At 40.3% G+C, this 27963-nt stretch overlaps 4 protein-coding genes across 23 annotated transcripts in view; all 4 read right to left on the bottom strand.

Annotated features, from left to right (window-relative positions):
* Positions 1 to 27963, bottom strand: part of LOC124177546 (facilitated trehalose transporter Tret1-like) — a 75154-nt gene that overhangs the window by 31763 nt on the left and 15428 nt on the right. Inside the window, exons 1-4 of one of the 14 annotated variants that reach the window (XM_046560021.1) lie at positions 27526 to 27888; positions 27410 to 27454; positions 26970 to 27171; positions 25184 to 26900 (exon numbers count right to left, since the gene is read on the bottom strand). The exons of 6 other annotated variants lie outside the window; for them this stretch is intronic. In XM_046560021.1, coding sequence (XP_046415977.1) covers positions 25603 to 26900; positions 26970 to 27051 — 1380 coding nt within the window. In that variant the 5' untranslated portion in view covers positions 27052 to 27171; positions 27410 to 27454; positions 27526 to 27888 and the 3' untranslated portion in view covers positions 25184 to 25602. Of the gene's footprint in view, positions 1 to 25183; positions 26901 to 26969; positions 27172 to 27409; positions 27889 to 27963 lie in introns of those variants that run through there. 7 more of the 14 variants (XM_046560019.1, XM_046560018.1, XM_046560022.1 and 4 more) reach the window with 7 other exon arrangements.
* Positions 9445 to 12233, bottom strand: LOC124177547 (facilitated trehalose transporter Tret1-like). The gene is made up of 2 exons (XM_046560032.1): positions 12073 to 12233; positions 9445 to 12009 (listed from the first exon to the last, which is right to left on the bottom strand). The coding sequence occupies exons 1-2, from the start codon at positions 12119 to 12121 to the stop codon at positions 10703 to 10705; spliced, it is 1356 nt and encodes a 451-aa protein (XP_046415988.1). The 5' UTR covers positions 12122 to 12233; the 3' UTR covers positions 9445 to 10702.
* Positions 13870 to 16072, bottom strand: LOC124177544 (facilitated trehalose transporter Tret1-like). The gene is made up of 2 exons (XM_046560012.1): positions 15799 to 16072; positions 13870 to 15718 (listed from the first exon to the last, which is right to left on the bottom strand). The coding sequence occupies exons 1-2, from the start codon at positions 15866 to 15868 to the stop codon at positions 14406 to 14408; spliced, it is 1383 nt and encodes a 460-aa protein (XP_046415968.1). The 5' UTR covers positions 15869 to 16072; the 3' UTR covers positions 13870 to 14405.
* LOC124177543 (facilitated trehalose transporter Tret1-like) lies at positions 20039 to 24782 on the bottom strand. 7 transcript variants are annotated; one of them, XM_046560011.1, is made up of 6 exons: positions 24424 to 24782; positions 22767 to 23540; positions 22406 to 22678; positions 21971 to 22237; positions 21571 to 21875; positions 20039 to 21363 (listed from the first exon to the last, which is right to left on the bottom strand). In XM_046560011.1, the coding sequence occupies exons 4-6, from the start codon at positions 22038 to 22040 to the stop codon at positions 20563 to 20565; spliced, it is 1176 nt and encodes a 391-aa protein (XP_046415967.1). In that variant the 5' UTR covers positions 22041 to 22237; positions 22406 to 22678; positions 22767 to 23540; positions 24424 to 24782; the 3' UTR covers positions 20039 to 20562. The 7 variants fall into 7 exon arrangements, with proteins under 7 accessions (XP_046415967.1, XP_046415963.1, XP_046415961.1 ...); XM_046560007.1 differs by having other exon boundaries at positions 20039 to 21875; positions 22767 to 22850; positions 23044 to 23540; XM_046560005.1 differs by having other exon boundaries at positions 20039 to 21875; positions 22767 to 22914; positions 23240 to 23540.

Here is a 27963-nt window from a genome sequence, read left to right as displayed (position 1 = left end):
AGCGGCAATTGGTCTGATCATACAAATTAAGTACGGAAAAAAATTGTTTTCCTCAAGGTTGCGACTAATTGGAGAACCAGAAACAAAAAATACGATTATTAGGTGAATGTGATATACGTGTTTCTGATTTGGGGAAAAAGGTAGGGGAACGTGGATAGAGAAATAAACAATGCTTGAAAAATTGATTGGTAAAAACTTACATCGGCGATGCTTGTCCCTCGGAAAGGTATAAATATTTTGAAGTACCTTACCTGAAGTGTGGGCCTTAATCTTATACACACACTCACAAAGGGGGAGAACGGTCCAATTTGTGACATCTTTATCTATCCCACAGGACTCCGATTCCCATCTCACTTTGCATCCCCCTGCTTCGTTCCATATGCATCTATACATTCTCATAAAGCATGCACGAACACTACAGTTTGCGGTGCGTTCGCAAAGGGCTGGGCCAAGTCGAGCTTTGCCGAGTTATTTATCGTCCGCCTTTGTACATCCCAACCCACAACTCTCGTTCTATATCATGACTAGATAACAAGCGTGTGTTGCGGGAACTGCTGACGAGACAGCGGACTTTCCACAGCTTGCAAAAAATCTTTGATCAATCCATTCAGTTATGATTCAGCAAAGATACAGTCAAGACTTTTCGACGAGTCTTTTTGCGTCCTCGTTTAAGGTGGCGAGTTTCCTCGCTGGAAAGCTTTCTCATTCGCGCCAACGGTGGACTTGCAGCTCGATTCCCAAAGGTCGTGAAATCGCCCCACCGTCATTTTGTCAAAGTTACCAAAGTACCGTCTGAGTTGGTTCTCTCGCCTCAGCTGGAGCTTCATTTTGTGCTTGCGAAAAGCAGGAAAGCCACGATTTTGCGAAAGAACTTGAACTCACATGGTGCTATAATGGTGAGCCGAAGGTGCGGAAAGTGGTTTTAGTCAGTAGAGTGTAGAGTGGCGTACGTTCCACGGATTCGAAAGTCATTTCACTCCGTAATGCGATGGACGGAATTTATCTCAAAGTTTGAAAAGAATTCACGGTTACCCACGCAAAAGGATAAAATCCGGCTGCTGCACAGTGGCAGATATTCTCATCCGGAAAGACAAACCAGTAGTCAGATACGATTCGGTTTACGTCTCGTATCGCTCCACGATAGCGGATTTAAGACATCTAAATAAAGGTACAGACGTGCGAGAAATTCAAATTGCTAGAGAAATGTGAGAGAAGTGCAATAGATGAGAATGGAGGAAGCTGCGGTCCTGCACCAGAATGAGATAACGTTATATCAAGTCTTGGTTTGAAATTCCGAGCACATTCTCGTTGCCGCAGCAACCTCGTATTCCGCGAAGCGTTCTATCAACGGACGTTGGTGCTTCACTTTGTTCATGGACAGCGTCGTTTTCCATTTGTTACCTTTTTGCCAGCAGCCCGCGGTCCCAACGGCCACTTCCTGACCGCGTTTCCTCCTTTTACCGAGAGCCGTATCCCTTATATACACGCCAATTTTAGCGAGCGAATAACGTGCAGGTCTTAAAGTCGCGCGAAAACAAAGTTTTCCCAGATTTCGTAACGAATACTCGTCTCGTTTTCGCTTTTCTTTCACGCTGTGAGTTTTCTGTATCCGCACATTATACCGTCACTTTGTCCAATTTTTAATTTTGATTATACTCGTGTCGTGCAAGTGGAACGACCGCACAGCGTCATTTTCCAAAGGCAAATATGCCGAGTGGTAGCCTCGGGTAATCAAGACGCTACATCGTTCGAAGCTCCAGGCCTGAAATTAATGCTACTTCCAATTTAGTAAGCTCGAGAGACGTCCGCAAGATTATGCGTGTAAAACTTTATTTTCAACTTTCTCCGTTGGACGAGCTAATCAAATTATAATGTATAATGGTGCCGCCATTTACACGATCAACGGTGTGTATTAGAAAACGAGAATAATCTCTGGAGCTTGAAATTATACGAATATAGAATTGAGGCGCAGCGCAATGTTCGTGATCGCAGGTTTGACCGCGGTTGCCTGATTTGATTGTAGCTTAAAGCGCGGAAAGCGTAGCCGCTTCGGTTTGAACTTAATTGTTCTATTAACTCCCTCTAATGGGGTAACCCTATCAGAAGACAGCTTGCGCTGATCTTTCGCAAAGACGGAGAGAAATTCTCGATTCAAGAGAGAGAACGAATAGGGGGAAGAAAATGAAGATTCTGTTGAAACTTCAAGCTCGTTCGAAACAAGGCTGGAAAGTTTTTCGATTTAATATACTCTCCTTCTTCCTCCAGGGCAAACCAAAACGTAACCAAAGAAGACGGGGCTGCTTTCGTAAGTATGCGGGCTTTCAGTGAGCTCCACGATTCGCTGCAGGCTGAACGAATTTCGGATCTCTCCGATCGAAGATGTCGATTGGATCCGGCGTGCACACGTGCGGCCATTCCTTCTCTGCGTGAAATAAAGAACAGTGCGTGTAACTCTCAATCCATGATACTTCGCGGTTGGCACGCGTGTGCGTTGAATAAAAGTTACGCCTACGAATTTTCACTTTTCTCTGTTACTGAAAATTTTGAAATTCTCCACCGGTAGCGACGACGGCTGTTGAACAAACTGAACGGTGGGATTGTTTCTGGGTTTCGGGGTCGTTTAAAAGGATTGCGGATATTCGATACCTCATCGTAAACGTCGGTATGAAAACCGATTTGTGCGAAACGTACGCTGCTGGAAAAGTTCCGAATCGTCGAGTCCGAGGGTAATAAAAATGCAAAAACGTTATCGCGCCTTTCTCGCATAAAATTCGGATTTCGCGAGGGTGGAACAGTGGACCGCAAATCGATTGAACGTCAGGTATACGTACGGCTGTCGAAACTAAATTTTTCGATCAAGTCAAATCCTCCCACGTAGCGACCATTCATGATGTATTCGATGATGACGGCTTCCGGCAAAAGACCTGGAACACGCTCGAATAGGTGGTCGACCTCGGAAGCGAGCAGAGCAGGGTGCTTTGGAAAATTTCAATCTCGTTGCTTAAGTTCGGCGGTGGGAAAATATTCTTGTACAATCGTGTGAAACCAGAATAAACGTTATATTACTCAATTAACAGAAAAAAGCAAAAGAAACGAAAAAAAAAACACACACACACACTCAATTCTTAATCCGAATGAGCTAAACATGTTTTTACATGCACATAAACCGAGGATTGTGTTACATACGATACCCGTAAATTCGATTACGTGTGGACCGAAATCAGAGAAGAACTACACGTGGATATTACCCAGCGTCAATTAACCCGATTTGGATCGAATCGCGTTTGCATTGGGCAAAGAGTGGAAAAAGCAAAAGAAGAGGGTGGATATTATCTGTTCGTTTGAAGATGGCTAGTAAAATATTTTAGCGGTATTCCATCCACGTGAAGGGGAGGTTATTTCAACACGCGGTATTTACAGGGGCCAGGGAAGGCTGCAGGAAAGAGTTTATCACATACCTTATCTTCGAATCCGTGAAGATGTTGACACAACTTGTATACTTTGTTTTGAAAGCTTGAAAGGGTCGCGCCCTCCGTTTCGAATTCCCAGCTCTTAGGAAGGTCGTGCTCAAGTAGCAGGGGAGACTGCGACGTTTTTCCGATCCATTTCGAGGGAATACATCTCTTAGAGATTAAAAAAAAGTATAGAGAAATAAATTACGCAACGGATTAGGAGAATCTCGGTCTGAAATGGCCTTTCGACTTCCAACTGATCAAAGGACTTGCAACGTATCTCGCTGCCTTTGGAGTAACCGATTAAACCGAAATTAACAAGGGCTGCGCGAACTTCTGGCACCCAAGCATAAGCACCAGCAGTCCGCCGACTGTATGATCAAAGGGCTCGACGAATCATCATCCACACGTCAATGTGACCCGATGAAATATCTGAGGCGTAAGTCCTCTCGATGATTCACCGCGAAGTATAAACAAACGGTAACAGGAATGATGGTAAACAATGTAATGCGAATATTCACCTCGCTTATGTGATGCATGGGGGGTAATATTTTCATGGAAATTCCATTTATCTGACGAATCTGCTTTATTAATTTGACGAAGGTATTCTCTGTAATCTGGAAAGTCAGTTCAACAACCACGTGAGTCATTAGCAGGGGATAAAAGTGTGTCGTAAAAATGTATAGAAAATCATCAAAAATCATCTGTTCATTCAGATGTCGTCAATTACCTCAACGATGTGGAAGAACGTATTTTTGTACACCAGGAGCAGGCCGGTGATTGGTTCGTCGACGTAATCCGCAGTCAGAGAGTCAATTATTTTTGTATGTGCGTCGACGAGATCGTTAGGCTGGATTTCATGGCGCCCGACTACTATTATCCTTTGCAGAAACGTTGTCTGGAAATTCGAAGCACGTGTCAATTGTGTAGGGAACAGGCTTTGTCCACGGTTCGCCGTAGATTGGCATTTCCTACCTTCTTCTTATAGCTCTCAATGAAACGACAGATAACGGACAATGAGGATTCAAACAACAACTTTTGCAATAAAGATTCGTCGAATCGCGTACGAATGTTATCCTGCGTCATGTGCGCGATGTTTGGATTGAAAAATTACCGAGTGATAAAATATTTAAGAAAATTCATGACGGCATTTCGGATGATGTTGGTACTTGTATGATTTTACGTCCGTTCTTATCGGCGCCTCAAAAGAAATTAATATATTACCGTTAAATACACAAATCAAGATTAACCCGTTCAATTTATAATGAATATATTGACTCAAAATGCCTTTATTTCAGGAACAAAACACTCTTCGGACGATTATGAGTTGTTTTGAACATGTTTCAGAAATTGAGTTTTTTTTTTTTAACATTTGCGTTTCTCTCGCATTGTGAGAACTATTCTACAAAATATTTTGCGACAATCGATTCGTCAAAAAATGTTACCCCTATGTCGTACACTTGACAATTCTTTAATATGCATTATATCTCGAGAAAATCGTAAAAAATGAAAAACAAGATTGACTGTAGTGTACAAAAAAAAAAAAAAAAACGAATGAGTTAAAAAAATTCACAAAGACTATATAATCAAAAGCTTGAGGATTTTTCACTTCTATTAGAATTAACTGACGGCACGGAATGTGTACGTATTGATTAAACGTTACGTCGCGTAGCCTGTTGAACAAATAATACATAAAGTACTGTTATATAATTGAGATAAGAATTGTCGTTGATGCTTTTAATTACAAACTCCAGAGATTAAATGTAATACCGTGCAAAATCGCATTACGGTCGTATTACATTCGTATCGTATATTTATATTGGCTCACCCGATGAGCTGCTGATAAGTTTTCGCGCAAGTATTGAAGTACAGATTTTCTTGAAACCTCATCCATTTTAACCAATCAAAACCTCGATGATTTCATCAACTATTGGACAGTTTCATAAAATGCTACGAATTTTTAATGCTGTCTGAAATTAACGATGAAATTATCATATGAATATCCGTTAACCTTGCAATGTCGTTGACAAAACTTGAACGTGTACTCATTGAACAACGCCAATGAAGAGCCTCGAATGCTCCATCTTTTGTTCAATCGAGCAGCATTCCATTTCCATGATAGCAGGCATGCCGATATTTTCCGTATTCCAGAGGCCTAACAGAGTTCTCAAACTAGCTTTAGGTAAGATTAAGCTTCTAGGCTCGTAGACTCCTTAGCTACAGTCTTATAATTCCGGACGGAAAGTCGTTGATTACTGAACGATGAGTCACGTGTCAAATTAACTCGAACTTGCGTCTCGGATCAACTCATGCGATATAGTTTTGAGAAGTTGCCATATTTTTCAAGTACCGATCATTGCACACGCGTTATAGGTTCGAAGATGTTTTACTCACACACTCGCGTGGAAGTTAGACTAGGATGAGACTGAAGATAGTAATTTTACCGTATCGAAACGCTGAAACAAAAATTACTATATTGCACCTTTAGAATAACTCTAAGAGTTAAATTTAAAAAATCCGATTCTGTTCATGTTTTATTAACGGTTACCCAAAGAAACCCGTAATAATCTTGTGGGAATTGGATTTCAGTGAAATATTCTGAACTTTTTATGTGTTGTAGATCGTGGCATTCCGGAAAAAGTCTCCATGGCCACAACCCTCCTCTATGAATAGCTTGGACCCTAGAAAAATGCTCATCCTATATACAGTATTTCTTTGTGCAGGAAAAACTAGGAAAGAAATAATTATTTCTAATAAATAAATAGCCACTTTAAATGTATGGACTCGCCCCCTCCTCCAACCTTTATGATATTACCTGTAGATGACGTCATCTTAGAGAGTATAAAAAACGTCACCGCGTTTCAGATAAGTTGCGACTGAGATTTTATCCCATAGCCTTGAAGTGGCCATGTTCGATTATGTGCCCAAGTTTTAAGCCACCGACCATAGTGGCTTAGGTGCTGGCACTCGTGGCTGCGAAGCGAAAGAACTTGGGTCCAAATCCCTAGCCTGTCAATCAAGTCCTGAAGGGCAACTTGCAAAAATTTAAGAAGGGTCACGCCGTTCAGTCGCCGAATTGTTGGTTGGTGCTTTGGACTCGGGTCCGGCTATACCTGGCCAAGGTTTTCGGCGGTTTCCTTTGTTTCTCGTGCAAATGCGGGTCTTTCTACAGCAACTGCCAAAAACCCGTGCTATAATCCTTACTTCCTCCCTTCTATTACGAATATAATTGTGATTAATGAATAATCATTATCATTATTGTTATTAAGTTTCGTTTATTAGTAATTATTATTTCTTTTTCTTAGTTTTTCTTGCACGAAGGAATACTGGATACAGGATGAACATTTTTGTAGCGCCAAAACTATCCATAGCGGAGGGTCGTGCACGTGGAGACTTTTTTTTAGAATGCCAAGATCTACAACGTATAAAAAATTCAGACGATTTCACGGAAACCCAATTCCCATAAGATTATTGCGGGGTTCTCTCGGGTAATCCTCTAAAGCTGCAAATAACGAGTCTTTGTAAAGATGCAGCATTACAATAAGGTTTCAAACTTCAGCCCGAAAGACTAGGCGTGTTGAAGCGACTTTGAAATGAGTTAGACACGAATACATGGTATTACGTAAAAAAAAAAAAAAACAAACCTTTTGCCGAGAGTTGGGTTTTTTCGGACAAAGATTTCTGTCGTATGATGAACGTATGATGAGGAAAGTAAGAATGAGGAGGATAGAAGAAAAAGAAAAGAAACCTTGGTTTTCTTGGTAATGGTTTCTTCCGAGAGAGAAACGTGGATGAAAAAAAATTAACGACCTATAAGATGAACTCCTGACTCCGACGCGTAAAAAAGTATCGCATTGTCTCAGACGACGACAAAGCACGCATTCAAGTGGTCGCATCGATAAGGACCCAATGAAGAGCAAAATAAACTCGACTGACGAAAATATAGGCGACTAATCAATCGGGTACTTGTTTCTTTTCAAAAGGTCTTTCGAAGCATATTTCAATGTCACCTGTCTCGACTACGAAACTTTAAACATATTTTCAGACGGGCTGGAATTGTATTTTCCTTCCTGCGTTCACAGGTATTGATTAGGTACCTATCTATTACCGGTGTACCAGGATTAGGAAATTATTCATAGAAAAAATTCGAATTCAGACAGACTTAAAATAGTTTGATGCGAAAACTTTTTTACATTTCCGATTCGAAATTGAGAATTATTGAGAAAAAGGAGATGTCACAACGTCCCATAAAACATGTCGTTTCAATATTTCGACGAATTACATGTAATAAATTTTTGGCCAACCGCTTCTACATGTAAAAGCGAACAAAAAGTAAAGACGGGTGTAACGTTAATACTGTATAATTGTCCGAGATCGGGTTATAAAAAAAACAGAATTTTTTTTTCGTCATTTTATCGAATCTGTATTTTTCAGCTGATGTAGGTATTCGTTTATCGACGTGTCGGTAATTTTTCAAAATCATCAATTGTTGTGATCGACTTCGTTTCAAACATCGATTATATTGTCATCGATTATTTTCTGAACCTCGCAATTCCATAAATTTCCTGGCAACTTCAAGCGTTACCGTTGGAGTCTATGATTATGTTGGTATGATTATGGTATAATTATGTCGACCAATGACAATACACATGTATAGCTGACATAACATAGAAGTAGACTTCCATATTATGACACGATGAAGTTAGTCGCACCAGCGTATTATCATTGGTCGATTGATCATACCAACATAAACGTAGACTGTAATCCACCCAACGTAGCCGAAGTCAAGGTGAGTGAAAATTGATAAAAAATTTACAGTGTACTAACATTAACAATGGATTTCCTATTGCGTATCTGACTCTGTCCTCAACTTATCACAATTCTACCGTAGCTTCCACGATAAATTTGACTCCATCTCATTCTATTGATTGAAAAATCGATAGTAATGGGCACCCGACACGATTACTCTAGATTGAAGATCAACTGTGATTACAAGGTTCAAGCGAGGCTATGAGCACTAAGATTTCGCGAGATTTCAAGACGGCAAAATCCCGGTTCATTGTCTCTTGCCGTCTCTTGTGCGGCTGGTTTTTTGCTATCTGGTCGGTTGCGAGCGTGGGCAAGAGACGAGCTTCGATCACCACCAACAGGCGAACTTCAATTTCGACGTGTTGTTTTGACGAGGGGATGCGTACTGAGATTTCTTGAGATTGCAAGACTGCAAAATCCCAGTTCGCAGTCTCTTTTTGTCTCTGCAATCTCACTAAGAGATTTCCCAGTGCACAGCCCCTCGAGTTCACATAAATGGAAAAGAGCGCGAGGGATCGGCATACATGACGTATCAGTGCAAAAAGCTCATACACTAGTAATTTAGAAATCAATATTTTTAATAAGATTTATAAACAGACACTGTCTGGAGTGAGAGAATTTAAGGTACGTACGAGATTTCTCTGTATTTACGCAACTAGTGGATCAGCTAGAATAATATTTAGAGTTATAGCTTACAGGAAGCTAATAAAACAACAATCCAGAACAGAAACGATTCGCATTGCATACATTCTGAACATACGTCAAGACGCTATCGTCAGTGTTGGAGAGTGTCTAGAAACAAGTAGCTAAAATGCAGCAGAATCTTGTTACCTATCTGTATCTAGATACTTTCCGAATCTGGTATTTTGCTGCTGTAATGAGATACTTTTTTTTGTACTTGTATCTAAGCCAGTAGATACATGCAAACATATATAACGTTCGTTTGATCGCTTTCAAGCCAACTATGCGACAATCATTAATCTTTTTTGGATCTTTTTAGTCAATCCATTTAGCGAATTAATTTTTGTCTTATCCTCCATACAAGTTGAATCTGGTAGAACTGGCAAAAGGGTCGTTCGTAAAAAAATACCTCGATTTTTACCGTGCTCTGTGATAAAATGCGTTTTGTCTTATTTACATTGCAATGCCTGTTTTTAGAAACGAAAAAAAATTAAAAAATATGTTTTTCACTTGAACGGACACCTTCGAGATTGTTCGAAATATTATATAATCTATACCATTATGTGAAAACCTATACAGAATAATTGGAATAGTGGACATAGGTTATTTATTGGCGTTGAATTATTTTTCTCAAAAGTCTGAGCGTGAAACCACTATCCGTATACACATAGAACCGTCGATAAGTGAACACAGAGTGACGCTAAAGGTTGATCTGATGTGATTCCAAACTAAGACTTTGGAGAAAGTGTAAAACAACATTTTTTTCACTTATAACTATTCTGCTAGACTTACTCGATTCAAGTGATATAAATTATTAGAAAAAATTAATCTCCCAAAAGGATTGATTCAAAAGTGTGAAAGATCATAGAGAGAATACATTCAAATGGTATAAAAATGCTATCATTTATAAGTGACATCTGACAATGAGTGGGTCCCGAAGAAAAACCCCGAACTGACAGAGAATGCTCTATATTAAAAAACAAATGAAGTACAGTTAACTGTATAAACCGTGATTATGTTTTTTTTTTCAGGGAAAAGAAAAAATGCGACCCGATTTCCTTAAGTTTCTCACATTAATCCAACATGAGTCCGAACTTTTAATTTAACAAGACTGTTAATCACATCATCTAATTAAAACTGTATTCCTCAAAGCTCCTCACTGTCTCAATCGTATTCATGGCGTATCCGTGCTAGGGTCATGCATTCAAGTCTTCAGCTTATTGATAACAGACCCGTCTATCATCCATGCAAAATACACATAACGTATTGTTTCGTGCAGACCAATCGACAAGTCTGGCAACTGGAGACCACAATACCAAAATAGATATTCAAATTCGAACTGAGATATGTTTACGAGTATACCAATAACGAAACCACATCTTCCACTATATTTTTATCACCGAGAAACATTAAAATCTTCAAAATTCTGCCTCCTCACTTCTTTTTAATACAATGAGAAATTCAAATTTTCAATCCTCCATCACTTGATTTCTGCCGCTCAAGCAAAAGGATACCACTGTAATCACGAGGTATATCGAATGATTTTGAATTTCCAAATTTTAATATCGATACTATACACTTTCCCGTAAAAACGTGAGTTGCATAATGTTTACAATATGCTGGTAATATTATCATATGCACCTTGAAGTTCCATTATGGATATATGTTTCATTGTTTTTCACTTAATTCCTGGCATTTTATTTCCCCCGTTGTATTTTTTATGAATATATTATATTTTTTCAGTGGCACATAAGTTCGTCTTATATCACGTCATTTTGTATTTCCATCAAAGTCTTTCCTTTCGTTTCCGACACTAGGAACCAACCAAATATTGAAGATATCACCATAAACACAGCGTGAATCCAGTAGACGTAACTTTCATGTATCAACTCGAGCAGCCATTGGTAACCGTATATTCCAATGAATGAAAAAACACCCGACGACACAGATGAAAGACAAGCGGCCAGAGTCCGTATATTTGATGCAAAAACCTCACTGACCATGATGTTGGGAATGTAGCTGACGCCTAGGTTGAACCAGATTTTGAACAACACCACAGATAATATCGGTAGCCATTGCAACGTGGCCGGATCGTGTCCAATGCTGAGAAAGTAAAAGTGTGTTCCAAGAGAGGTCATGGAAACGCAAATACCAGCACTCGAGACTGCCCACATTGTTCTTCGACCAGATTTTTCTACGAAGTACATCGCGGTCCACCCTGCTATGAGTCCAACACTGTTTACTATGACGGGAACCGTGGAAGGTGAAATCGCAGTTACCGATCCTCTGGTCATAATAATTTCCATGTAAGCGGACAAGGGAACCAAACCGCTGCATTTTGAGAACATGATCAGCGCCATCAATATGAGTCCATTATTTCTGTTTCGGGAGAAGTTGAATTCTCGGACTCGATCGACGAACGACACTGATTTCTCAATGGTGACAAAGTTCTTGATGGACTCCACCTCGAGGTGGACATCTGCCTTTGGGTTGTACCTCAGAATCGAGTTTTTGGCATCGTCCAATCTGCCCCTGCTCACCAGATAATACGGCGATTCAGGTAACCACAAGAATATAGCGATGAAGTATATGTTTGGAACGAGGGCTATACAGGCGAAAACCCTCATCGAAATGTAAGGACCCATCGCGTTTGCCGCCACTATACCCAGGACCACTCCGGTGGATGCCATAGTCACCATGGCACCTCGAATGTTCGGGCTACTAATGTCTCCGAGGTAAAGCGAGGTGCTCATGTACGAAATTTCGCCAGTCGCCCCGCTGATGAATTTAGCCACGTAAATCCAGCTTGCGGAGTTCGCCGCGATGACGAGGATCCACGAGAGAAGTATAGTGAAACCGTTTCCGATGATTGTTCTTCTGTTGCCGAAGTATTCGATGCAAATTGCACCGAGGATTGCACCTGATATTTCGCCCAGGGTGCTGATCGACGCTATCCAGGAAATATCATTCGTGGTCACGGGAAATGGGGAATTTCCGGACGCAAATTGAGCCAGGTACGGTGAGGTCCAGCCAGCCCATAGTCCGCTCAAAAATAGCGTAGTCATCGCTAAGTAAAATTGGAAACAAACGGTAAGTAAATAATTCAAGGAATATGATCATCGGTCGTTACCTGCGAAACCGCCTATCCATTGCAGCCAAAACACGTCTGCGGCGAACATTTCGCGCACACCGAAAACGTATTCCCAAAATTATACCCCGTAAATCAACAAATCTCGTATTACTTTAGTGACAATTATACCGAACTCGGATCGAAGTCATGCCTTCAAGCATCGCAGAACCACTATTCTGCGTTTATCTATACACTACGAATGCCGCCTATCACTACCTGATTTTAGCTTGGTGTGGAGTGGGAGTTTGTGTACCTAACAAAGTCGTCACAGCACTGACACACGGACCTTACTTCAATGTACACCGACGTATGAGATCTGATAGTTCTACCTCAATCCGACAGTTCTACTTCACTTTGTTATGACTGTTTATCATGTGTTAGATGAACGGTTCAGCCAACGCATTAATTGTAACCCATTTTTTACACACTTCTGTAGAATCACATACATACACGACATACTGGATTTGTTTATACCGCAGTGACAAAAATCGTTATCGGAAACGAACTATTAAGCATTTAGACTTGAAACTTTTTTAGAAGTTCTTAAATGCTATCTTAAATGGTTACTTTTTGAAATTATACATGTTATATAACAAAATATCAAACTGCCAGATGACACCACAGACCCGTTTTTTTCTAGTTAGGTGCTTGAAGTTATCGATGAAAAGACGTGGGGTCGTTCGTATCCCAGGGTATCGAACAGGGATCAATGGAAAGTAAAGAAATTATTTTATGCTAAACTTCGTAAGTTGTCACTTTATGAACAGTAAATATTTCCGTGAGTCATTTCACAGACAATGTGCAACTCAGCGCGAGATATCAACACTGGCTGACAACCACGGTTTAAAATTACCGAGCTTTACAATCGAAAGCTTACAAGAATACATGCCTTAACGTTAAATTGAACAGCTTTACAGATACAAATATACCAGGTTTTCAAAAAGAATTTACTTTTTCTTTTTTTTCAATCACTATACTTCTGAAAGTATTCTTAATTTTACAAACGGTTGAGGATAAAAAGTTTGAAACATTGAGCGTACGAATTTACAGAACGACATTTTTTAATTGACATATTCACTCTGAACCTTCTTTGTCCTTTGACAACGACCAAACAATTGACACGTGTCTAATCTGAGAAAATGTGGAGTGAGTTTTCGAAAAACTTAAAAGTTTATGAAATATACGCTTTATAATCAAATCTAACATTCGTCGTAATTACTAAAAAAAAGTATTGCATAAATAAACGAGGTCAAAGCTGTGAAAACTTGCAAACTAATTTGTCACAATTGCGAAAGGTGATATATGGAAACCGAATGATGAAACGAGGTGAAAGCGAGGCGGAATTCTAAATGGATGTTCATGATAGGTTTTTTATATTTATATATTTTATTCATGCACATAATATATGCATTTGTATACAAAACAATTAGAATAATTTTATAAAATTATTATACCTTGTTATATTACAATGGCGATGAAGAAAATTTGATCGACGAAATTATTCGATATTTAATTTAAATTATTGTAATAGAAGACGGGTATTCTGTTACAATTGCACGATTTTGTTGGGTGCCTGGCGTAATCAATGCGTCTTGAAATCTTTACCTTCGTTTCGGAGAGGTATTTTTGGAGAGATCTCCGAAGGGTGTTCAAAACTTAACGCATCAGTACAGAAACTGAGAAAAAAAATGTTGCGCGTACCAAGAGATTATTTAGGAAAAAATTGTAGTAGTTTCGCAAGAAAATAGTTCAGCCCCCGCGATCTGGCAGACTGCTTTGCCGTAAGTAAATACAAACCTCATTCTTTCATTGCAAACACATCATAAGTCGTGTCTTACCACTGATTATGAGAATTTTATTCACTGGAAAACTTTTTTTTTTAATGTACGAAACATTAGATGTGTACTGAATTATGTGGTGGCAGCCAAAATTGAACTACATTATACGCAATTTATCATGAATTAATTTTCCATTGAATAACAGCATGTTTGTAGTATTCGATAAACAGGCGAAATCAATGGTCCAGCTAGTAGCAATTTTAAACCGTGATTGTGACACATAGATTGATTTTCTGGCCCTATGATGTAATTCTAATTTTTTTCACGTAAATTTGTAGCTCTTCAACCAAAGTAATGGGATGTTTGTCTTGACAATCTCTCTATAAGTTAAGATAGGTAAACTGATTGTAACTCTCCTTATCTACGCGCACTGTCTTCCTCATTGGACCGTTGTGTAAGTTCTGTTGCCAAAACCCAATATAACCGTTAGATGTTGAATCACAAAACGTAGATATACTCTCGATTGCCACATTATGATTGAAATGCTTAAAGATGTCACTTCTTCATCATACTATTCTGAATTTCTATCAGCGTCATCCGTTTCGTGTCTGGTATTACCAACATACCAAAAATAGTAGATACGAGCATCAAGATTGCATATATCCAGTAAACGTAACCTTCGTCGACGAAATCTGAGAGCAACTGGTACATTTCGATTGAAACAAAACCAAAAATAGCCGCAGATAAACAAGATATCAGAGCAGCTAGACCTCGAATGTTCGCTACAAAAAGCTCACCGACCAGAATATGCGGAATGCTAAGAAGTCCCAAGTTGTAGCAAACCGCAAATAACTTCATGGAGAATATCGGTAACCATTGTAAAGAGCGTGAATCGAACCCATCAGTTAGAAGGTAAAAGTGAGTTCCCAGCACCGCCATGGATACAAAAAGTCCACAGCTTGAGGAGACCCATATCGTTCTCCGTCCAAATTTGTCGGAGAAATTCATCATTGAAAATCCAGCGAGAACTCCGACTCCGGTCGTTATAATTACCATGGTGGCAGGTGAAATGACGGTGACCATGCCTCTCGTCACGATGATCTCCGAGTAAGCCGTGAAAATGTTCACCCCAGAGGATTGAGCGAAGAAGTTCAATGCTATTATCATCAATCCAGATTTCTTGTTCCGAAGAATATTGAACTCTCGGAGACGACTGAAAAAATTCGCTTTATTTGACGAGGCGACGAATCGCTTAATAGAATCCACCTCCACTGAGATATCTGCTTTTGGGTTGTACTTCAGTATGGCCTTTTCCGCGTCCATCACTTTGTTTCTGCTCATGAGATGATATGGAGATTGAGGTAACAATGCGAAAGTGATAGTGAAAACGGCGGTTGGTACGAGACTAATACATGAAAAGATTCTCATCGATACGTTGGCGCCCATTGTATTACCGGCAAGAAGTCCCAATGTTAAACCATTCGTCGTCATGGCTATCATAGTACCTCTCAAATTTGGACTCGAAATTTCACCGAGATAAAGCGGAAAGCTGATGCCAACCAACTCGGCTCCTGCCCCAGAAATGAACCTGGCTACGTAAATCCAGGTCACAGAATTCGCTGCGATTATGAGGATCCAGGAGAAGAGCAGTCCACAGCCAGTGCTGATCATCGTCGTCTTACCGCCGAAGTATTGGTTACAAAGAAAGCCGAGGACCGCTCCTAGCGGACGTCCCAATTGATAAATCAACACGATCCAAGAGCACTCGACTGCAGAGGCGGGAAATGGGGACTCGCCGGACGAAAATTGAGCTAGGTACGGTGAGGCCCAACCCATTGTCAAGCCAATCACGAACATCATTGTCATAGCTACGTAATATGTACAAAATAAAATGTGAATGAGTAAACGAAGAGGAAAAATTGAATACCTCAAATGTCTGGTTACTTACCTGCAAGACCTCCGATCCATTGTAGCCACAAAATGCCGGTTAGTGACGATTGACTAAAACCAAAAACCATACTGTGAAAATCCGGATGTAGAGTTTAGAAATCGGCCCGGGATCGATTACTGGTACAAATTAGAAATGAGATCTCAATGGATCAGCGTCCAGTTTGTAACTGATCCGGACCCTGCTACCACGAGACATATTACGAAGAAGCATAATCAGACTGATTCTCTACTAACGTATTCCGTTCGGTTATGTCGGACTGCATGACGAGACGACGTTGCTATATAAACTACGTGCGTAACTTCAGTAATATGGCTTATCTACCAAGTTTGTCGATAATACCAAGTCACTTCGCATTCGCGCGATGCATTTTTGCCCTTTAAAAAACGACATTGACTAACATTTCTTATCTGCCAAAGGCATTGAATACTTCTGTGCGTCACTATAACATCAATCGTAGTTAAATATATATAATAGAGCTACTGTATGTATGTATGTATGTAATATTTATTGTTCCCTTTGGGGTTACAAGGACTTCCCTTTTCCTCTTCCTTTACAATATTTTTTACATGTTTTCTTAACCTATTCTTACCCTAATTCTTACTTCCTACCTTATCCTTACTTAATTTCTAATTGCCTGTGTCCTGTGCCATTGTAATAGAGCTACTGCATTGTATTAAAAACTATGTTCGAATGGAACACGTGTGGTTTATTTTTCGAAAAATTTTCCAAATTGGTATATCGTAAACTCAAACGTATCAACTTTATTCCAATGTACTCTCAAACTGCATCCGTACGATCAACGGTTCGATGTATGATATACCTCTTTGTTACGTCGCCGCGTCTGTACTCAGCCACCGAGGCAAACTTTCGGCTAAAGTACACAAAATTCAAAAAACGCACCATTTGTGATTTTCTCGATTTCAATTCAAAATTGTAATAACGTCACTTTTTCAATCGCATAAATGATTTTGCTATATCAGTGAAGGACCTTCGGAGGATTATTGAAGTGTACATGTTTTGGATTTAAATATCATAATTCAACACTATGGCCGGTAATTTCGCGGAAATGAAATAATCACAATTGCCACGGTCGCCGGTAACATTATGTGCATTAGCATACGTCACGTGCCGTACAACGATTTCTCATCGAAATACAACGTGTCTATAGCGGTAAATGAATATAAAAGAACTCAGTCTATCAACCAGCAGCATTTTGAAATCTTGATTAATATATTTGATTAACTTCCTACGTATGTCATGATAATAGGTTTGAAATCCTACTAATAACACTTAAGATTCGGTCTGCTGTCTTCATCGTCTTTGATTTACCGTAATCTAACTTGATAAAGAAATCATCTATAATGCCACATGCCACGTATTTGTTAAGAAATCATTCATTTAGATGCATAAAATAATCACAATTTTCAATCTCAGCACTTTTATTAGGAAAGTTGCGAAAAACGTAAAAAAAAAAAAAAAAATAGGTCGTAAAAAATGATTATTTACGATGTCTAATGATCACAATATTTTGCACCGCAACACGTCCAACGGGAATTTTTGCAAGCAATGTTACGTTGATTCGTTTGTCACCATGTACTTCTCTAACTTAAGCAATGTCATGTTAGCTTGGAACATCTTTCCGAGTTGGACTGAAATTTGCTGCCACTATCCCGATCTACGTGTAAAATCTTATTAACAGGCATGCGTATCCCAGCCGTATCGAGGACACTGCACCTTACAAGGTAGCATTCGATGTAAAGTTCCTGATAGGCAGCGAAATTGTTAAATCGCGAACCACGATCATATGCTCGGTGACCGTAAAAAGATAAGAATCCGAAAGTTACTTTTCCGTCATGACATTTTGAATCTCCGTGAGTGTTTCTCCCTTCATCTCTGGCAACAGCATTAGACCAAAAATTGCAGATAAGGCCGTCAATATTCCGTACATCCAATAGATGTAACTTTCAGGAATGATCTCTAGAAGATATTGGTAAATTTCGACTGAGGTGAAACTGAAGATAGCTGCAGACACACATGAGATGGCCGCAGCTAGATTTCGGATGTTTGCTGAGAAGAGCTCGCTGAGTAGAATGGCTGGAATACAACTGAGTCCCATGTTGTAACAGATCGTGAATAAAATCATAGAGATTATCGGTATCCATTGCAATGGGCTGGGGTCGATTCCCTCATTGAGGAGGAAAAAGTGTGTGCCCAACGCTACCATAGCTACAGAAATTCAACAGCTCGAGAAAGCCCACATCTTTCTTCGTCCCAATTTTTCGGTCAAATACATCAACGCCAATCCAGCCACGATTCCGAGGCCGTTTGCTATAACAGGCACAGTAGCAGGTAAAATGACGGTCACCATGCCTCTAGTCACGATGGTCTCCATGTAAGCCGCTAAGGGGTTCAGTCCACAGGATTGTGCAAAACAGACTGATATTATTATCATCACACCAGACTTCCTGTTTTGGACGATATTGAACTCTCGAAGACGATTGGCGAAGGTCACGGTATTTGTTGTTCCCACAAATTGCTTGATAGATTCCACCTCAACAGTGATATCTGCCTTTGGATTGTATTTCAGTATCGACTTTTCAGCGTCCTCCATTTTGCTCTTACTTGTGAGGTAATAAGGAGATTGAGGTATCAATATGAAAATAAGAACATAAGAGATAGTTGGCACGATACTTATAAATGCGAAGGTTCTCATCGATAGGCCCATCGTATTACCGGCAAGAATTCCCAGACATAAGCCGTTTCCCGTCATGGCTATCAAAGTTCCTCGAATATTCGAGCTTGAAATTTCGCCAAGATACAGGGGAAAGCTGACGCTGCTGGACTCGGCTGCTGCCCCACAAATAAATCTGACCACGAAAATCCAACTTACAGAATTTGCCGCGATGATGAGGATCCAGGCAAAGAGCAGATCACAGCCAGTACCGATTATCGTAGTTTTGCTACCGAATATTGGTTACAAACAAAAACAAGGACCGCTCCTGGTAACCGTCCCAAGAAATAAATCGACGCGATCCAAGAAACCTCGTCCACTGAGGCGGGAAATGGGGAAACCTCAGTCAAAAATTGAGCCAAGTAAAGCGAGGCCCAACCGATTACCAAGCCAACCGCAAACATCATCGTCATCGCTGCGTAATACACGAATACGATATAAATGCCAGAGAAAAAACTGGAAAGAATCAAGCCTTAAATGTTTCTAATTCGCTTTCACTCACCAGCGAAGCCTCCGACCCATTGCAACCAGAAAGTGCCGTTAGGTAATAATTGACTCAGGCTTAAAACCATACTGTGAAAATTGAAGACTAGAGATTCAAAATTACGCTGATACACAATGTGGTATATGAGACTGGTTTCTTGACTGCAACTGCAGGTGTATTTTCCAGAGGTGCGGACCAACTGATTACGTATTAATGTATTATATCCGGTTATATCGTACAAAAATCTGCGGGTTCGTGTACTTATCATTTATTATCAAGGTTAATGCATCTGCAATGGGCTGCTACGTGATACACGTACATAGCATTTATATTACACCTTATCTATGTAATTTGACAAGAGTACCAAGTTCATCTAAATTTGGGCACTGTATAGGTATCAGCATATCTTTTAGCCATTTACCGATATGTCTTATCACACAGAGGTATCAGATACATTTATATGCACCGTTTGATTAACCTGCAAACTGTATCAAAGCAAAGTTGTAATAAAATACGAAAATTAAATGCAAAAATCTAAGCCGCATTGCCATGAGTGGTTCAAATTGAAGCCGTTGATTACATTTTTTGAGAAACAGGAAAACTTGATACAAAGCTGCAACGCCTAGTTCGAAACTTTTAAAGAATATATTTGGAGCAAAAACTACTCTGTGTATTATTTCCTCGTGTTATTACTCTGCTGCTTTATTCTTATGCCTGCGACTTCAATAATATACAACTCCGGAAGCTTCAGCTTATCCTGCTGTCAGCAGCATGCTATGATTTAGCATATTTTTTGTAATATTGTAGGAATCATTTTAATACATGTTATGTCCAATTACATAAACTTGGTACTTCTCGCAATCTTTTGGGAATTTCTGAGCAGCCCACGATAAAAGTTTACACTCATGAGTTTATCTTCATCGTATAATCAAACGTCGTTTTATGTTAACACAATGGGCCGTAGATTACGAAACGGATTTACACTTTCAACAAATTCGTACGTAACAACTCGTCGGATTTAAAAAAAAAAAACGGAAACGGAAAAGTCAAGTGACATTGACAATAGGTATGTGATAAAACGAATTGAACAATTTAAATTGTTAAACTTACATTCGTATGCACAACATTTACATACCTATATTCAAATGACTTGGCCGCTTGTGTATCTTCATGATGATATACTTCGAAGTTTATCCATATTGCTTGGATATAGATTCGGTGAGAAGAATTTGCACTTTTCATTTATTATATTCCATCTTACATGACCTTTGGTAAAAACACCATCTGAAATATATTCAATCTACATAGTAAAAAAATCATCTATTTATATGTTATCATGTCTAATGATCACAGTTCTCACTGTAACACGTTCATCGAAAAGCTTCACAAGCGATGAGATCTCAATTTTTTTTCGTTCACCTCATAGCTTCATAACGTAAACTATAGTTTGAAGTACTTGGTGAAATTGATTAAAACGGCCAGTTGCTGAGTGAATGAACACAGAGAAATGACTAATGAGGGCAGAATCATTGCAATCCATTACGCTTTACTTCTCTGTCATGAAATCTTGAATCTCCTTGAGTGTTTTTCCTTTCATCTCTGGGACTAAAAAGACTCCAAAGATTGCGGATACAACCATCAAGATTGCATACATCCAGTAGATGTAACTTTCATCGATAAGTTCTAGCAGGTACTGGTAACTGTTAACCGAGGTGAATGCAAAGACAGCCGCAAATGCACAGGAGATGGAGGCGGCTAAGGTTCGGATGTTTGCTCCGAAAAGCTCGCTGAGAAGAATGGCTGGAATGCAATTGAGCCCCATGTTGAAACAGATCGTGAATAAAATCATAGAGATTATCGGTATCCATTGCAAATGTTTGGGATCTAGTCCATCGTTCAAAAGGTAAAAGTGTGTGCCCAGCGCTGTCATAGCTAGGCAAACTCCGCAGCTCGAACAGACCCACATCCTCCTTCTCCCGACTGCATCAGCCAAATACATCATAAACAATCCAGCTACGATTCCTAGTCCGTTTGCTAAAATGGGCACAATGGAAGGTGTGACGACGGTGACCATACCTCTCGTTACGATGGTCTCCATGTAAGTCGCTATGGGGTTTAGTCCACAGAATTGTGCGAACAAGTCCAAGATGATAACTGTCAATCCAGCCTTCCGGTTTCGAGGGATGTTAAACTCGCGTAATCGATCGATGAAGGTCACGGCACTTGTTGTGGCCACAAACTGCTTGATGGTTTCGACTTCAACGGAGATATTTGCTTTTGGGTTGTATTTTAATATCGACTTTTCCGCATCCTGCATTTTGCTCTTACTTGTCAGATAGTACGGAGACTGAGGTATCGATATGAAAATTAGAACGAATGAGATTGTTGGCACGAGGCTTATACACGCGAAGATTCTCATCGAGATGTAAGCACCCATTATGTTACCGGTCAGAATCCCCAAGGATAAACCATTCAGCGTCATAGCTATTAATGCACCGCGGATATTCGAGCTTGAAATATCTCCAAGGTATAAAGGAAAACTGATGCTAGCTACCTCGATGGCCACCCCACAAATGAACCTTGCCACATAAAGCCAGGCTACAGAATTTGCTGCGATAACTAGAATCCAGGACAGCATTAGTCCACAGCCGTTTCCGATCATTGTAGTTTTGCTGCCCAAGTATTGGTTGCCAATAAAACCGAGGGCCGCTCCTGGCAACCGTCCGAGCTGGAAGATCGACGCGATCCAAGAAACCTCGTCGACTGAGGCAGGAAATGGAGAATCTTCAGTCGAAAATTGAGCCAAGTAAGGCGAAGCCCACCCGATTGTCAAGCCAACTACGAACATCATTATCATGGCTGCGGGACACCGAAATTGAGTATCAATGTTGAATGAATTATGCAAAGGCGGTGAAAAATTACATTCAATAATATGTCAACCCACTGCCACATACCTGCGAAACCTCCGATCCATTGCAGCCACAACGTATCGTTGGGAAACGGAGAAGTCAAACGGAAGATCATTCTCTCAAAATTGATGACTGTGATTTTCAAAACCGTCACTAATTTCGACAGACCCACGTCTTGCTTTCAAAATTGCCACAAGACCAGCTGTTACTAATTTTGACTAATCTGCGCTCTGCCTGCACCTCACTAGCGGACTGAGCGCATTCGCTGCTGTGTTGAGAGACCGATAAGTACTGCAGATTAGGTGAGAGAGTCTGAAAATATCTAGGCGCAATTACTCGGGCCGAGTGCATAGGCTAATACGATCCATCACATCACGTGGGCATAAAAATTTGATATATACAGCTTATCTGCTCAAGTTGACTAGAGAATACATGTATCATATATATATATATACATATATACATATATATATATCATACCGCTCAAATCCTGCTGCTCACAGCAATGTATGTTCTGCACATCGCAACGACTTTGGACAAATGACGTTCACGAATATATCTTATCACGATGCTGGATTTCACCGTGCGTATTCGAATTCGCAGCATCTAGTGGCACATGTTCTTTCCAGTGCTACCACTTGAACCCACGTATATATTTTCTTCTATAATCAATGCTGCTTGCATTGTAACGTGTGCTGACTGTTCTCGAAGCAATGGTTTACGAGCACGCAACGTTAGTGCGGATGTCTCTACCTGGTTGGATAAAATTAATTAATAAATAGCACATCCTCAAAAAGGGTCAAAACCAGGGCCAGTATTGCCGACCCGAAAACACCCTGACCTTTTTGTAAGTTTCGCAGACTCGGGAATATCCAGAGCTGCCTTCCTGCTCAGACTTGGGTTAAGAAACCGTAGCTGATAACACCTGATTCAATTAATTACAACAGCTGAACTACAGACCAAAACGACTGCCGTGGCAGCCTACGAGGCTACGTTTTGTAAAAAAGTTGGTTTGTAATGTTGGGAGTTTCACAAAATCAAATTATAAAGTGAATAAGATAAAAAAAAAAAATTAAACTCAAAGAGTACATTATTTATCGGTTCTGTTCACAATTTACCCTGCTCCATGAATGACTAGTAATCTTAACAATTCTTGATCTTCGAAATCCCCCGCTATCGTGGATTCTATAAATCTTTCGAACTTTATCATTTGAATTTAAGGGCTGTTCTTGAAAATTCCAAGTGAAGCTAAATTTGTGAACGGGCTCTAAATAAGCGTCACCACATACGCGGTAAGAGAGCTAGGCGCTCTACCTGAGATCTGTTGAGGAGGCCTCATGGAGCACCTCTATTTAAACCGCCCGAGGTCCTCTCGAGACTTTTCATTGACTCCTGTCCTTTCGATAGTCGATGGTCATCTCCGTCTGGTCACTTGGACTGTCTTCGGAAATGATCGGTAATCGTCGTGTCCGTGGACTTTCATTTACCCTTGACCATTGCCGGAGTTCGTCGGGTCGTCTGTATGTCACTGTCAGCTGGTACCGTGCGAATCCAATCCAGCTGACCGTTTTAATCGTTAAGTTGTTTTGACGCTGCGGCTACAGAGCTCGAATCACTGAAGAGCCACAAATTAACATTCACGGTAATCGATACCCGCGACGATTGAAATATCAAATGTCAAATGAATAGATAATTTTGTAAAGCGCTAGGCTTGTTGCTAGGCTGATTTTTCGCAATCGGCAACTTACTCGATTTTTCGCAAAGCTTACAGCTACCTCTCTTACTGTCAATTTTTGTAAACAGCTGGAACGGGGTGCTGTTGAAGCAGTGTCACTATCAGAATTTTAATTTTTCATCGAGCAGTAAATTGGTAGAAGACGTAGATGATTGCGCAGTTTCTTCTTTCTCTTTTTCGGCAACCTTGAATTTGCAAAAGTGAAGGGCAAAAATAAAACAAGGCATCGGTAAATACTAAAGCTGTAGCTCAGCTATCGAATTGTGGTGGTTCGGAATTTCCTGTTACGAAATCCCAATCTTCGACCAGTTATAAAAAAATACTAAACTGCAAATTGAAGTGACATGAACAAAGGTCTGAAGCTGAAATTGAGTCTGAAAAGTAGCACCGATCGCCATATTTTAGAAAAATCTATACCTCTGTATGTAGAGTGCAGTGTTGGGCAGTATCCAATTACTTTTTGTAATTAATGTTGAAAAAAAATCAATGACAAATTACGAAAGTAAAATTACAGTAAAAATTTAAAATTGATAGGTTGAAAATTGAAGGCACTAGTTGTTTGCCCGTCTTGAAAAACATCGTTTTATTTCATTAGCCACTTCACCGCCATTTGGTTTTAACATAATAAAAGAAAATAAAAATCCCTTCTACTTCAAGAATTATGTTAACATGTATGAGAAACAGAATAAAAAAATTTTAATTCATTTTTCTTAATTAAATTGATTAGATAAACCTTGATTTCGTGTACGCAAAATAATAATACCTCTTAACGGTGAATTGTAATCTGTTCGATCGCGGTCCGACCTGTGCGTCCTAAGAGTAAGGCAGAGAGTGGAAGCTGGCTATAAGGCAGCAGTGCAATTAGAGTTCTACGCCCTCTGGAGTATCAGTGACATAACTAATGTTGAATGTACCGCTAAAATTTAAATCTCAGATCTAGAATTCGTGATCCAATGAAATAGCGAATCAATATTAACAATACAAATATTTCTCATATTATTTAGGTCCCATTTTACTGCACTGTACAGACATTTCAAATATTTATCTAGAGATGTAAGTATATAACATATTACAGTGTTAGTTCAAAATTGTTTAATTAAAACGGCAGTTAGTGAAATTACAGACCGGGCTTGCACCAATACACTCATGATCAGAATATATTTTACGCAGTCAGCCTGGCTGCCTGGCTGTGAGTTTATAGAATGCTAATATACTAGCCTGAAGTGGCGTTTATAAATAGGAAGAAGTTTTTATATCTTTACATTATTCACATGTGTAATGATAGAGCCAAAATATCTCAACTTAATAAAAATTTATCATTTCATGTGTAATATTTCATGCCTTGAAAGAGGCCCACCAAGTTTCACGTACTAATTTAACTTGTTTTTCTGGGTTTTTGTCAATATGTGAGTTATTATGTTTTTTATTCATACTTAATTATCATTAGTAGGCGGACAAGTTTAAGGTCAGTGTTACCCCAGTGCGGAAGCAGTGTGATTCCAGGGAGATGTGGAAGCTAATGGTTCAGTTTCGATCCTGCCTTTATTGTGAATTAACAGACGTGTACTTGACAGTAGTACATGATTTGAATCTTTTTTTGTATGAGCTGATTATATGTATACGTTTTTTGTCAAAGAAGGTATTTTTGTGGGTAATGACTATATTGTTAACGTACTTGGCGTAAGGTTTTGGCACCAGAGATGCGTTTTAGGGAGATGTAAAGTTCACGTCAAGATTTGAGCCCGTATGGTGGCTTACCGGCGATGTGAAGGTCTACCACTGCTTAAGTATATCAATTTCAAATTTATAATCATCTTACAAGACACAACATGAGACAGTTTCAACATTAAATGATCTCTGAAATAATTTAAGAATATACCGATAGTATACAATACGCGGATCCTGCGAAGGCTATTGTTAGCTCATTATCCCACCTTCGAATTTACATGTTTTGAATCTCGTGCAAGGTCTTACCCTTCGTTTCAGGCAATATGAAGCCAAAAATAAAAGCTAGAAACATGATAACGGCATACATGTAGAATACGCAAGCTTCGCCGAAGGCATCCAGCAAAGGTTGATAACTTTTCGTCGAGGCAAAGGCGACGAGCCCCGCGAAAACATTGCCCAAACATGCTGTCAAGCTTTTCAAATTCGGCGCGATAAGCTCGCTCAGAAATATACTCGGCATGGGAATGAGGCCGATGAATAGAAACACCCGGAAGCTGATCATGCAAACTATCGGCACCCACTGCTGACCGTAGGAATTATAGCCGTTGGCCAAAAGGGTAAAATTTACTCCAGTTAAAGCCATGGATACGCAAGCTCCGCAGGTCGAAGTTATCCACATTGGCTTCCGTCCATATCTATCGACCAAAGACATCGACACCCATCCGCCCACGGAATCAAGGACGTTGGCCACGATCACAACCGTCGCGGGAGAAATCGCGGTCACCTTGCTTGTTTTCAGAATAATTTCCATGTAGTAAATAACGGAGTTGAGACCACTGAAATGCATAAAGAAGTACAGTAGCATAATCATCATTCCAGCCTTCCTGTTTCGAGGTGTTGTCAATTCCCTCAGTCGGTCTCCGACCGTTACCGAATTCGATTCGGAGGTAAATGTCTGTAAGAACTCCAGCTCCTCTTTGACGACCACCTTCGGGTGGTACCGGCTTATTGACCTCTCCGCTTCGTCCAATTTACCCATCCTGACAAAGTAGTGAGGAGATTCGGGGACGCATAGGAAGATGGCGATGTAAACGATTGTCGGCGCCAAAGCTATGTAGCCGAACGTGGTTTTTGGTAGATAGGTGCCCAAGATGTTGCCTATCAACGAGCCCAGAGGAAACCCGCTCACGGCGAAGGACACCAAAGCGCCGCGGGTCGCTGAGCTGCTCACTTCGCCGAGGTAGACGGGAAAACTGACGAACGCGATGCCTATGCCCAGCCCGTGGGCGAAGCTGGTCCCGTAGAGCCATTTTGCCGAGTCAGCCAGGATGAGGCAAACCCAAGCCAGCAGCAAAGGGCATCCCGCGATAAGCATCGCCCTCTTACCTCCGAGGTAATGGACGCCGATTGAGCCAAAAATCGCACCCACCAGACGCGCCGGACTAGACAACGACGCCACCCAGGAGGCCTCGTCCAGGGTGAGGAAGAGTGACGGGTTCGGGGAGGTGATCACGGCCAGAAATGGGGACAACATCCCGATCAGCATGCCGATCACACCCATCATCAGCATCGCTGCGAAACGAATATTCGGTAATACGACGCGATAACTGAGGAATGCCGTGTTTGATTACTTCCACTTACATCCTATTCCTCCGATCCACTGGTACCACAATATTTCCGTCGGTCGCGACAGCCATTTCGTCTTCCGCAGGCGTCGGAACATCGAAAACTACGTGCCCTTTGTAACGATCCTCTAATGTCGCCGCGGTCTATCTGTCAGTTGAATTACTACAGATCGCGGTTCCAATGATTTTACATTCGGTAGGGCTCCGAACCAATAATCCTGCTCGAATAAAATATGCTTGTAAAGTATAATAAGATACTAAAATCAAGGTACTCCGTACGCGAGACCAGTTTTAACGCAAGCATGGAACCTAGAAGATATCGATCAGCGCGCAGCGGCTTTAGTCTCTAAGATTATACTCTAAAAATCATAAGTATCAAGATGAAAATCTCCGTCAGCGCTGTTGCCTACAGCAATCAGTTCAAAGTTATAATTGACCGTAATTGATATGACTCACAAGTATGTATGATCCATATACTTTAAATTTTTTCTTCACTTGGTGCTAAAAACATATGCGGAATCTCTCAAGTAGCTGATCAAATTATGGAACGAGCTAATGACAATCCGATATACCCTCGTTCGTCACAATTGCGTGGTTCACTCATCACAATGTTCTATTCGATCGTATCCCATCACATTTCCGATTGTAGCTGCACCCATCAATGGGAAAGTATTTCAGTGTTTAGAAGCGAAGTAATAAATTTCTATAAATTGACCTCACGAGAAATATTGTCACTTCAATCTTCGGTCAAGCTTGAGATTTACGATTGTATCAACGGCACGTTTCCCATCAGGATAAATTACAACAAGTAATAAATAGAGGATTTTTTAGTAGCCACCGTCCTGTATGAGGTTCGAAGCTGTATTGAACTAACGCTCAAGGAAACCAACGTGATGATAAGCCGGTGGACAAATTTTCCCTTCCCTGGTGCAATTCATTCTGCGGTAGGTCTGTCTATGCACTCGGCTGTAAATTGCCAGTGCGATTATACGAATGCATAATTTAATATT

The sequence above is a fragment of the Neodiprion fabricii genome, chromosome 3 (assembly GCF_021155785.1).
Source record: "Neodiprion fabricii isolate iyNeoFabr1 chromosome 3, iyNeoFabr1.1, whole genome shotgun sequence".
Classification (NCBI taxonomy): domain Eukaryota; kingdom Metazoa; phylum Arthropoda; class Insecta; order Hymenoptera; family Diprionidae; genus Neodiprion; species Neodiprion fabricii.
Note: the sequence above shows the minus strand (reverse complement) of the source record. Positions and strands in the feature narration are given on the sequence as shown.

What these genes read in the sequence shown, in the direction of transcription:
- LOC124177543 (XM_046560004.1), bottom strand. Translation starts at nt 22,040, where the DNA reads ATGATCTTCCGTTTGACTTCTCCGTTTCCCAACGATACGTTGTGGCTG. An exon ending in ATGGATCGGAGGTTTCGCAG is followed by an intron (nt 21,876 to 21,970) that starts GTATGTGGCAGT and finishes GGTGTCCCGCAG; the next exon opens with CCATGATAATGATGTTCGTA.
- LOC124177544 (XM_046560012.1), bottom strand. Translation starts at nt 15,868, where the DNA reads ATGGTTTTTGGTTTTAGTCAATCGTCACTAACCGGCATTTTGTGGCTA. An exon ending in ATGGATCGGAGGTCTTGCAG is followed by an intron (nt 15,719 to 15,798) that starts GTAAGTAACCAG and finishes CATATTACGTAG; the next exon opens with CTATGACAATGATGTTCGTG.
- LOC124177547 (XM_046560032.1), bottom strand. Translation starts at nt 12,121, where the DNA reads ATGTTCGCCGCAGACGTGTTTTGGCTGCAATGGATAGGCGGTTTCGCA. An exon ending in ATGGATAGGCGGTTTCGCAG is followed by an intron (nt 12,010 to 12,072) that starts GTAACGACCGAT and finishes AATTTTACTTAG; the next exon opens with CGATGACTACGCTATTTTTG.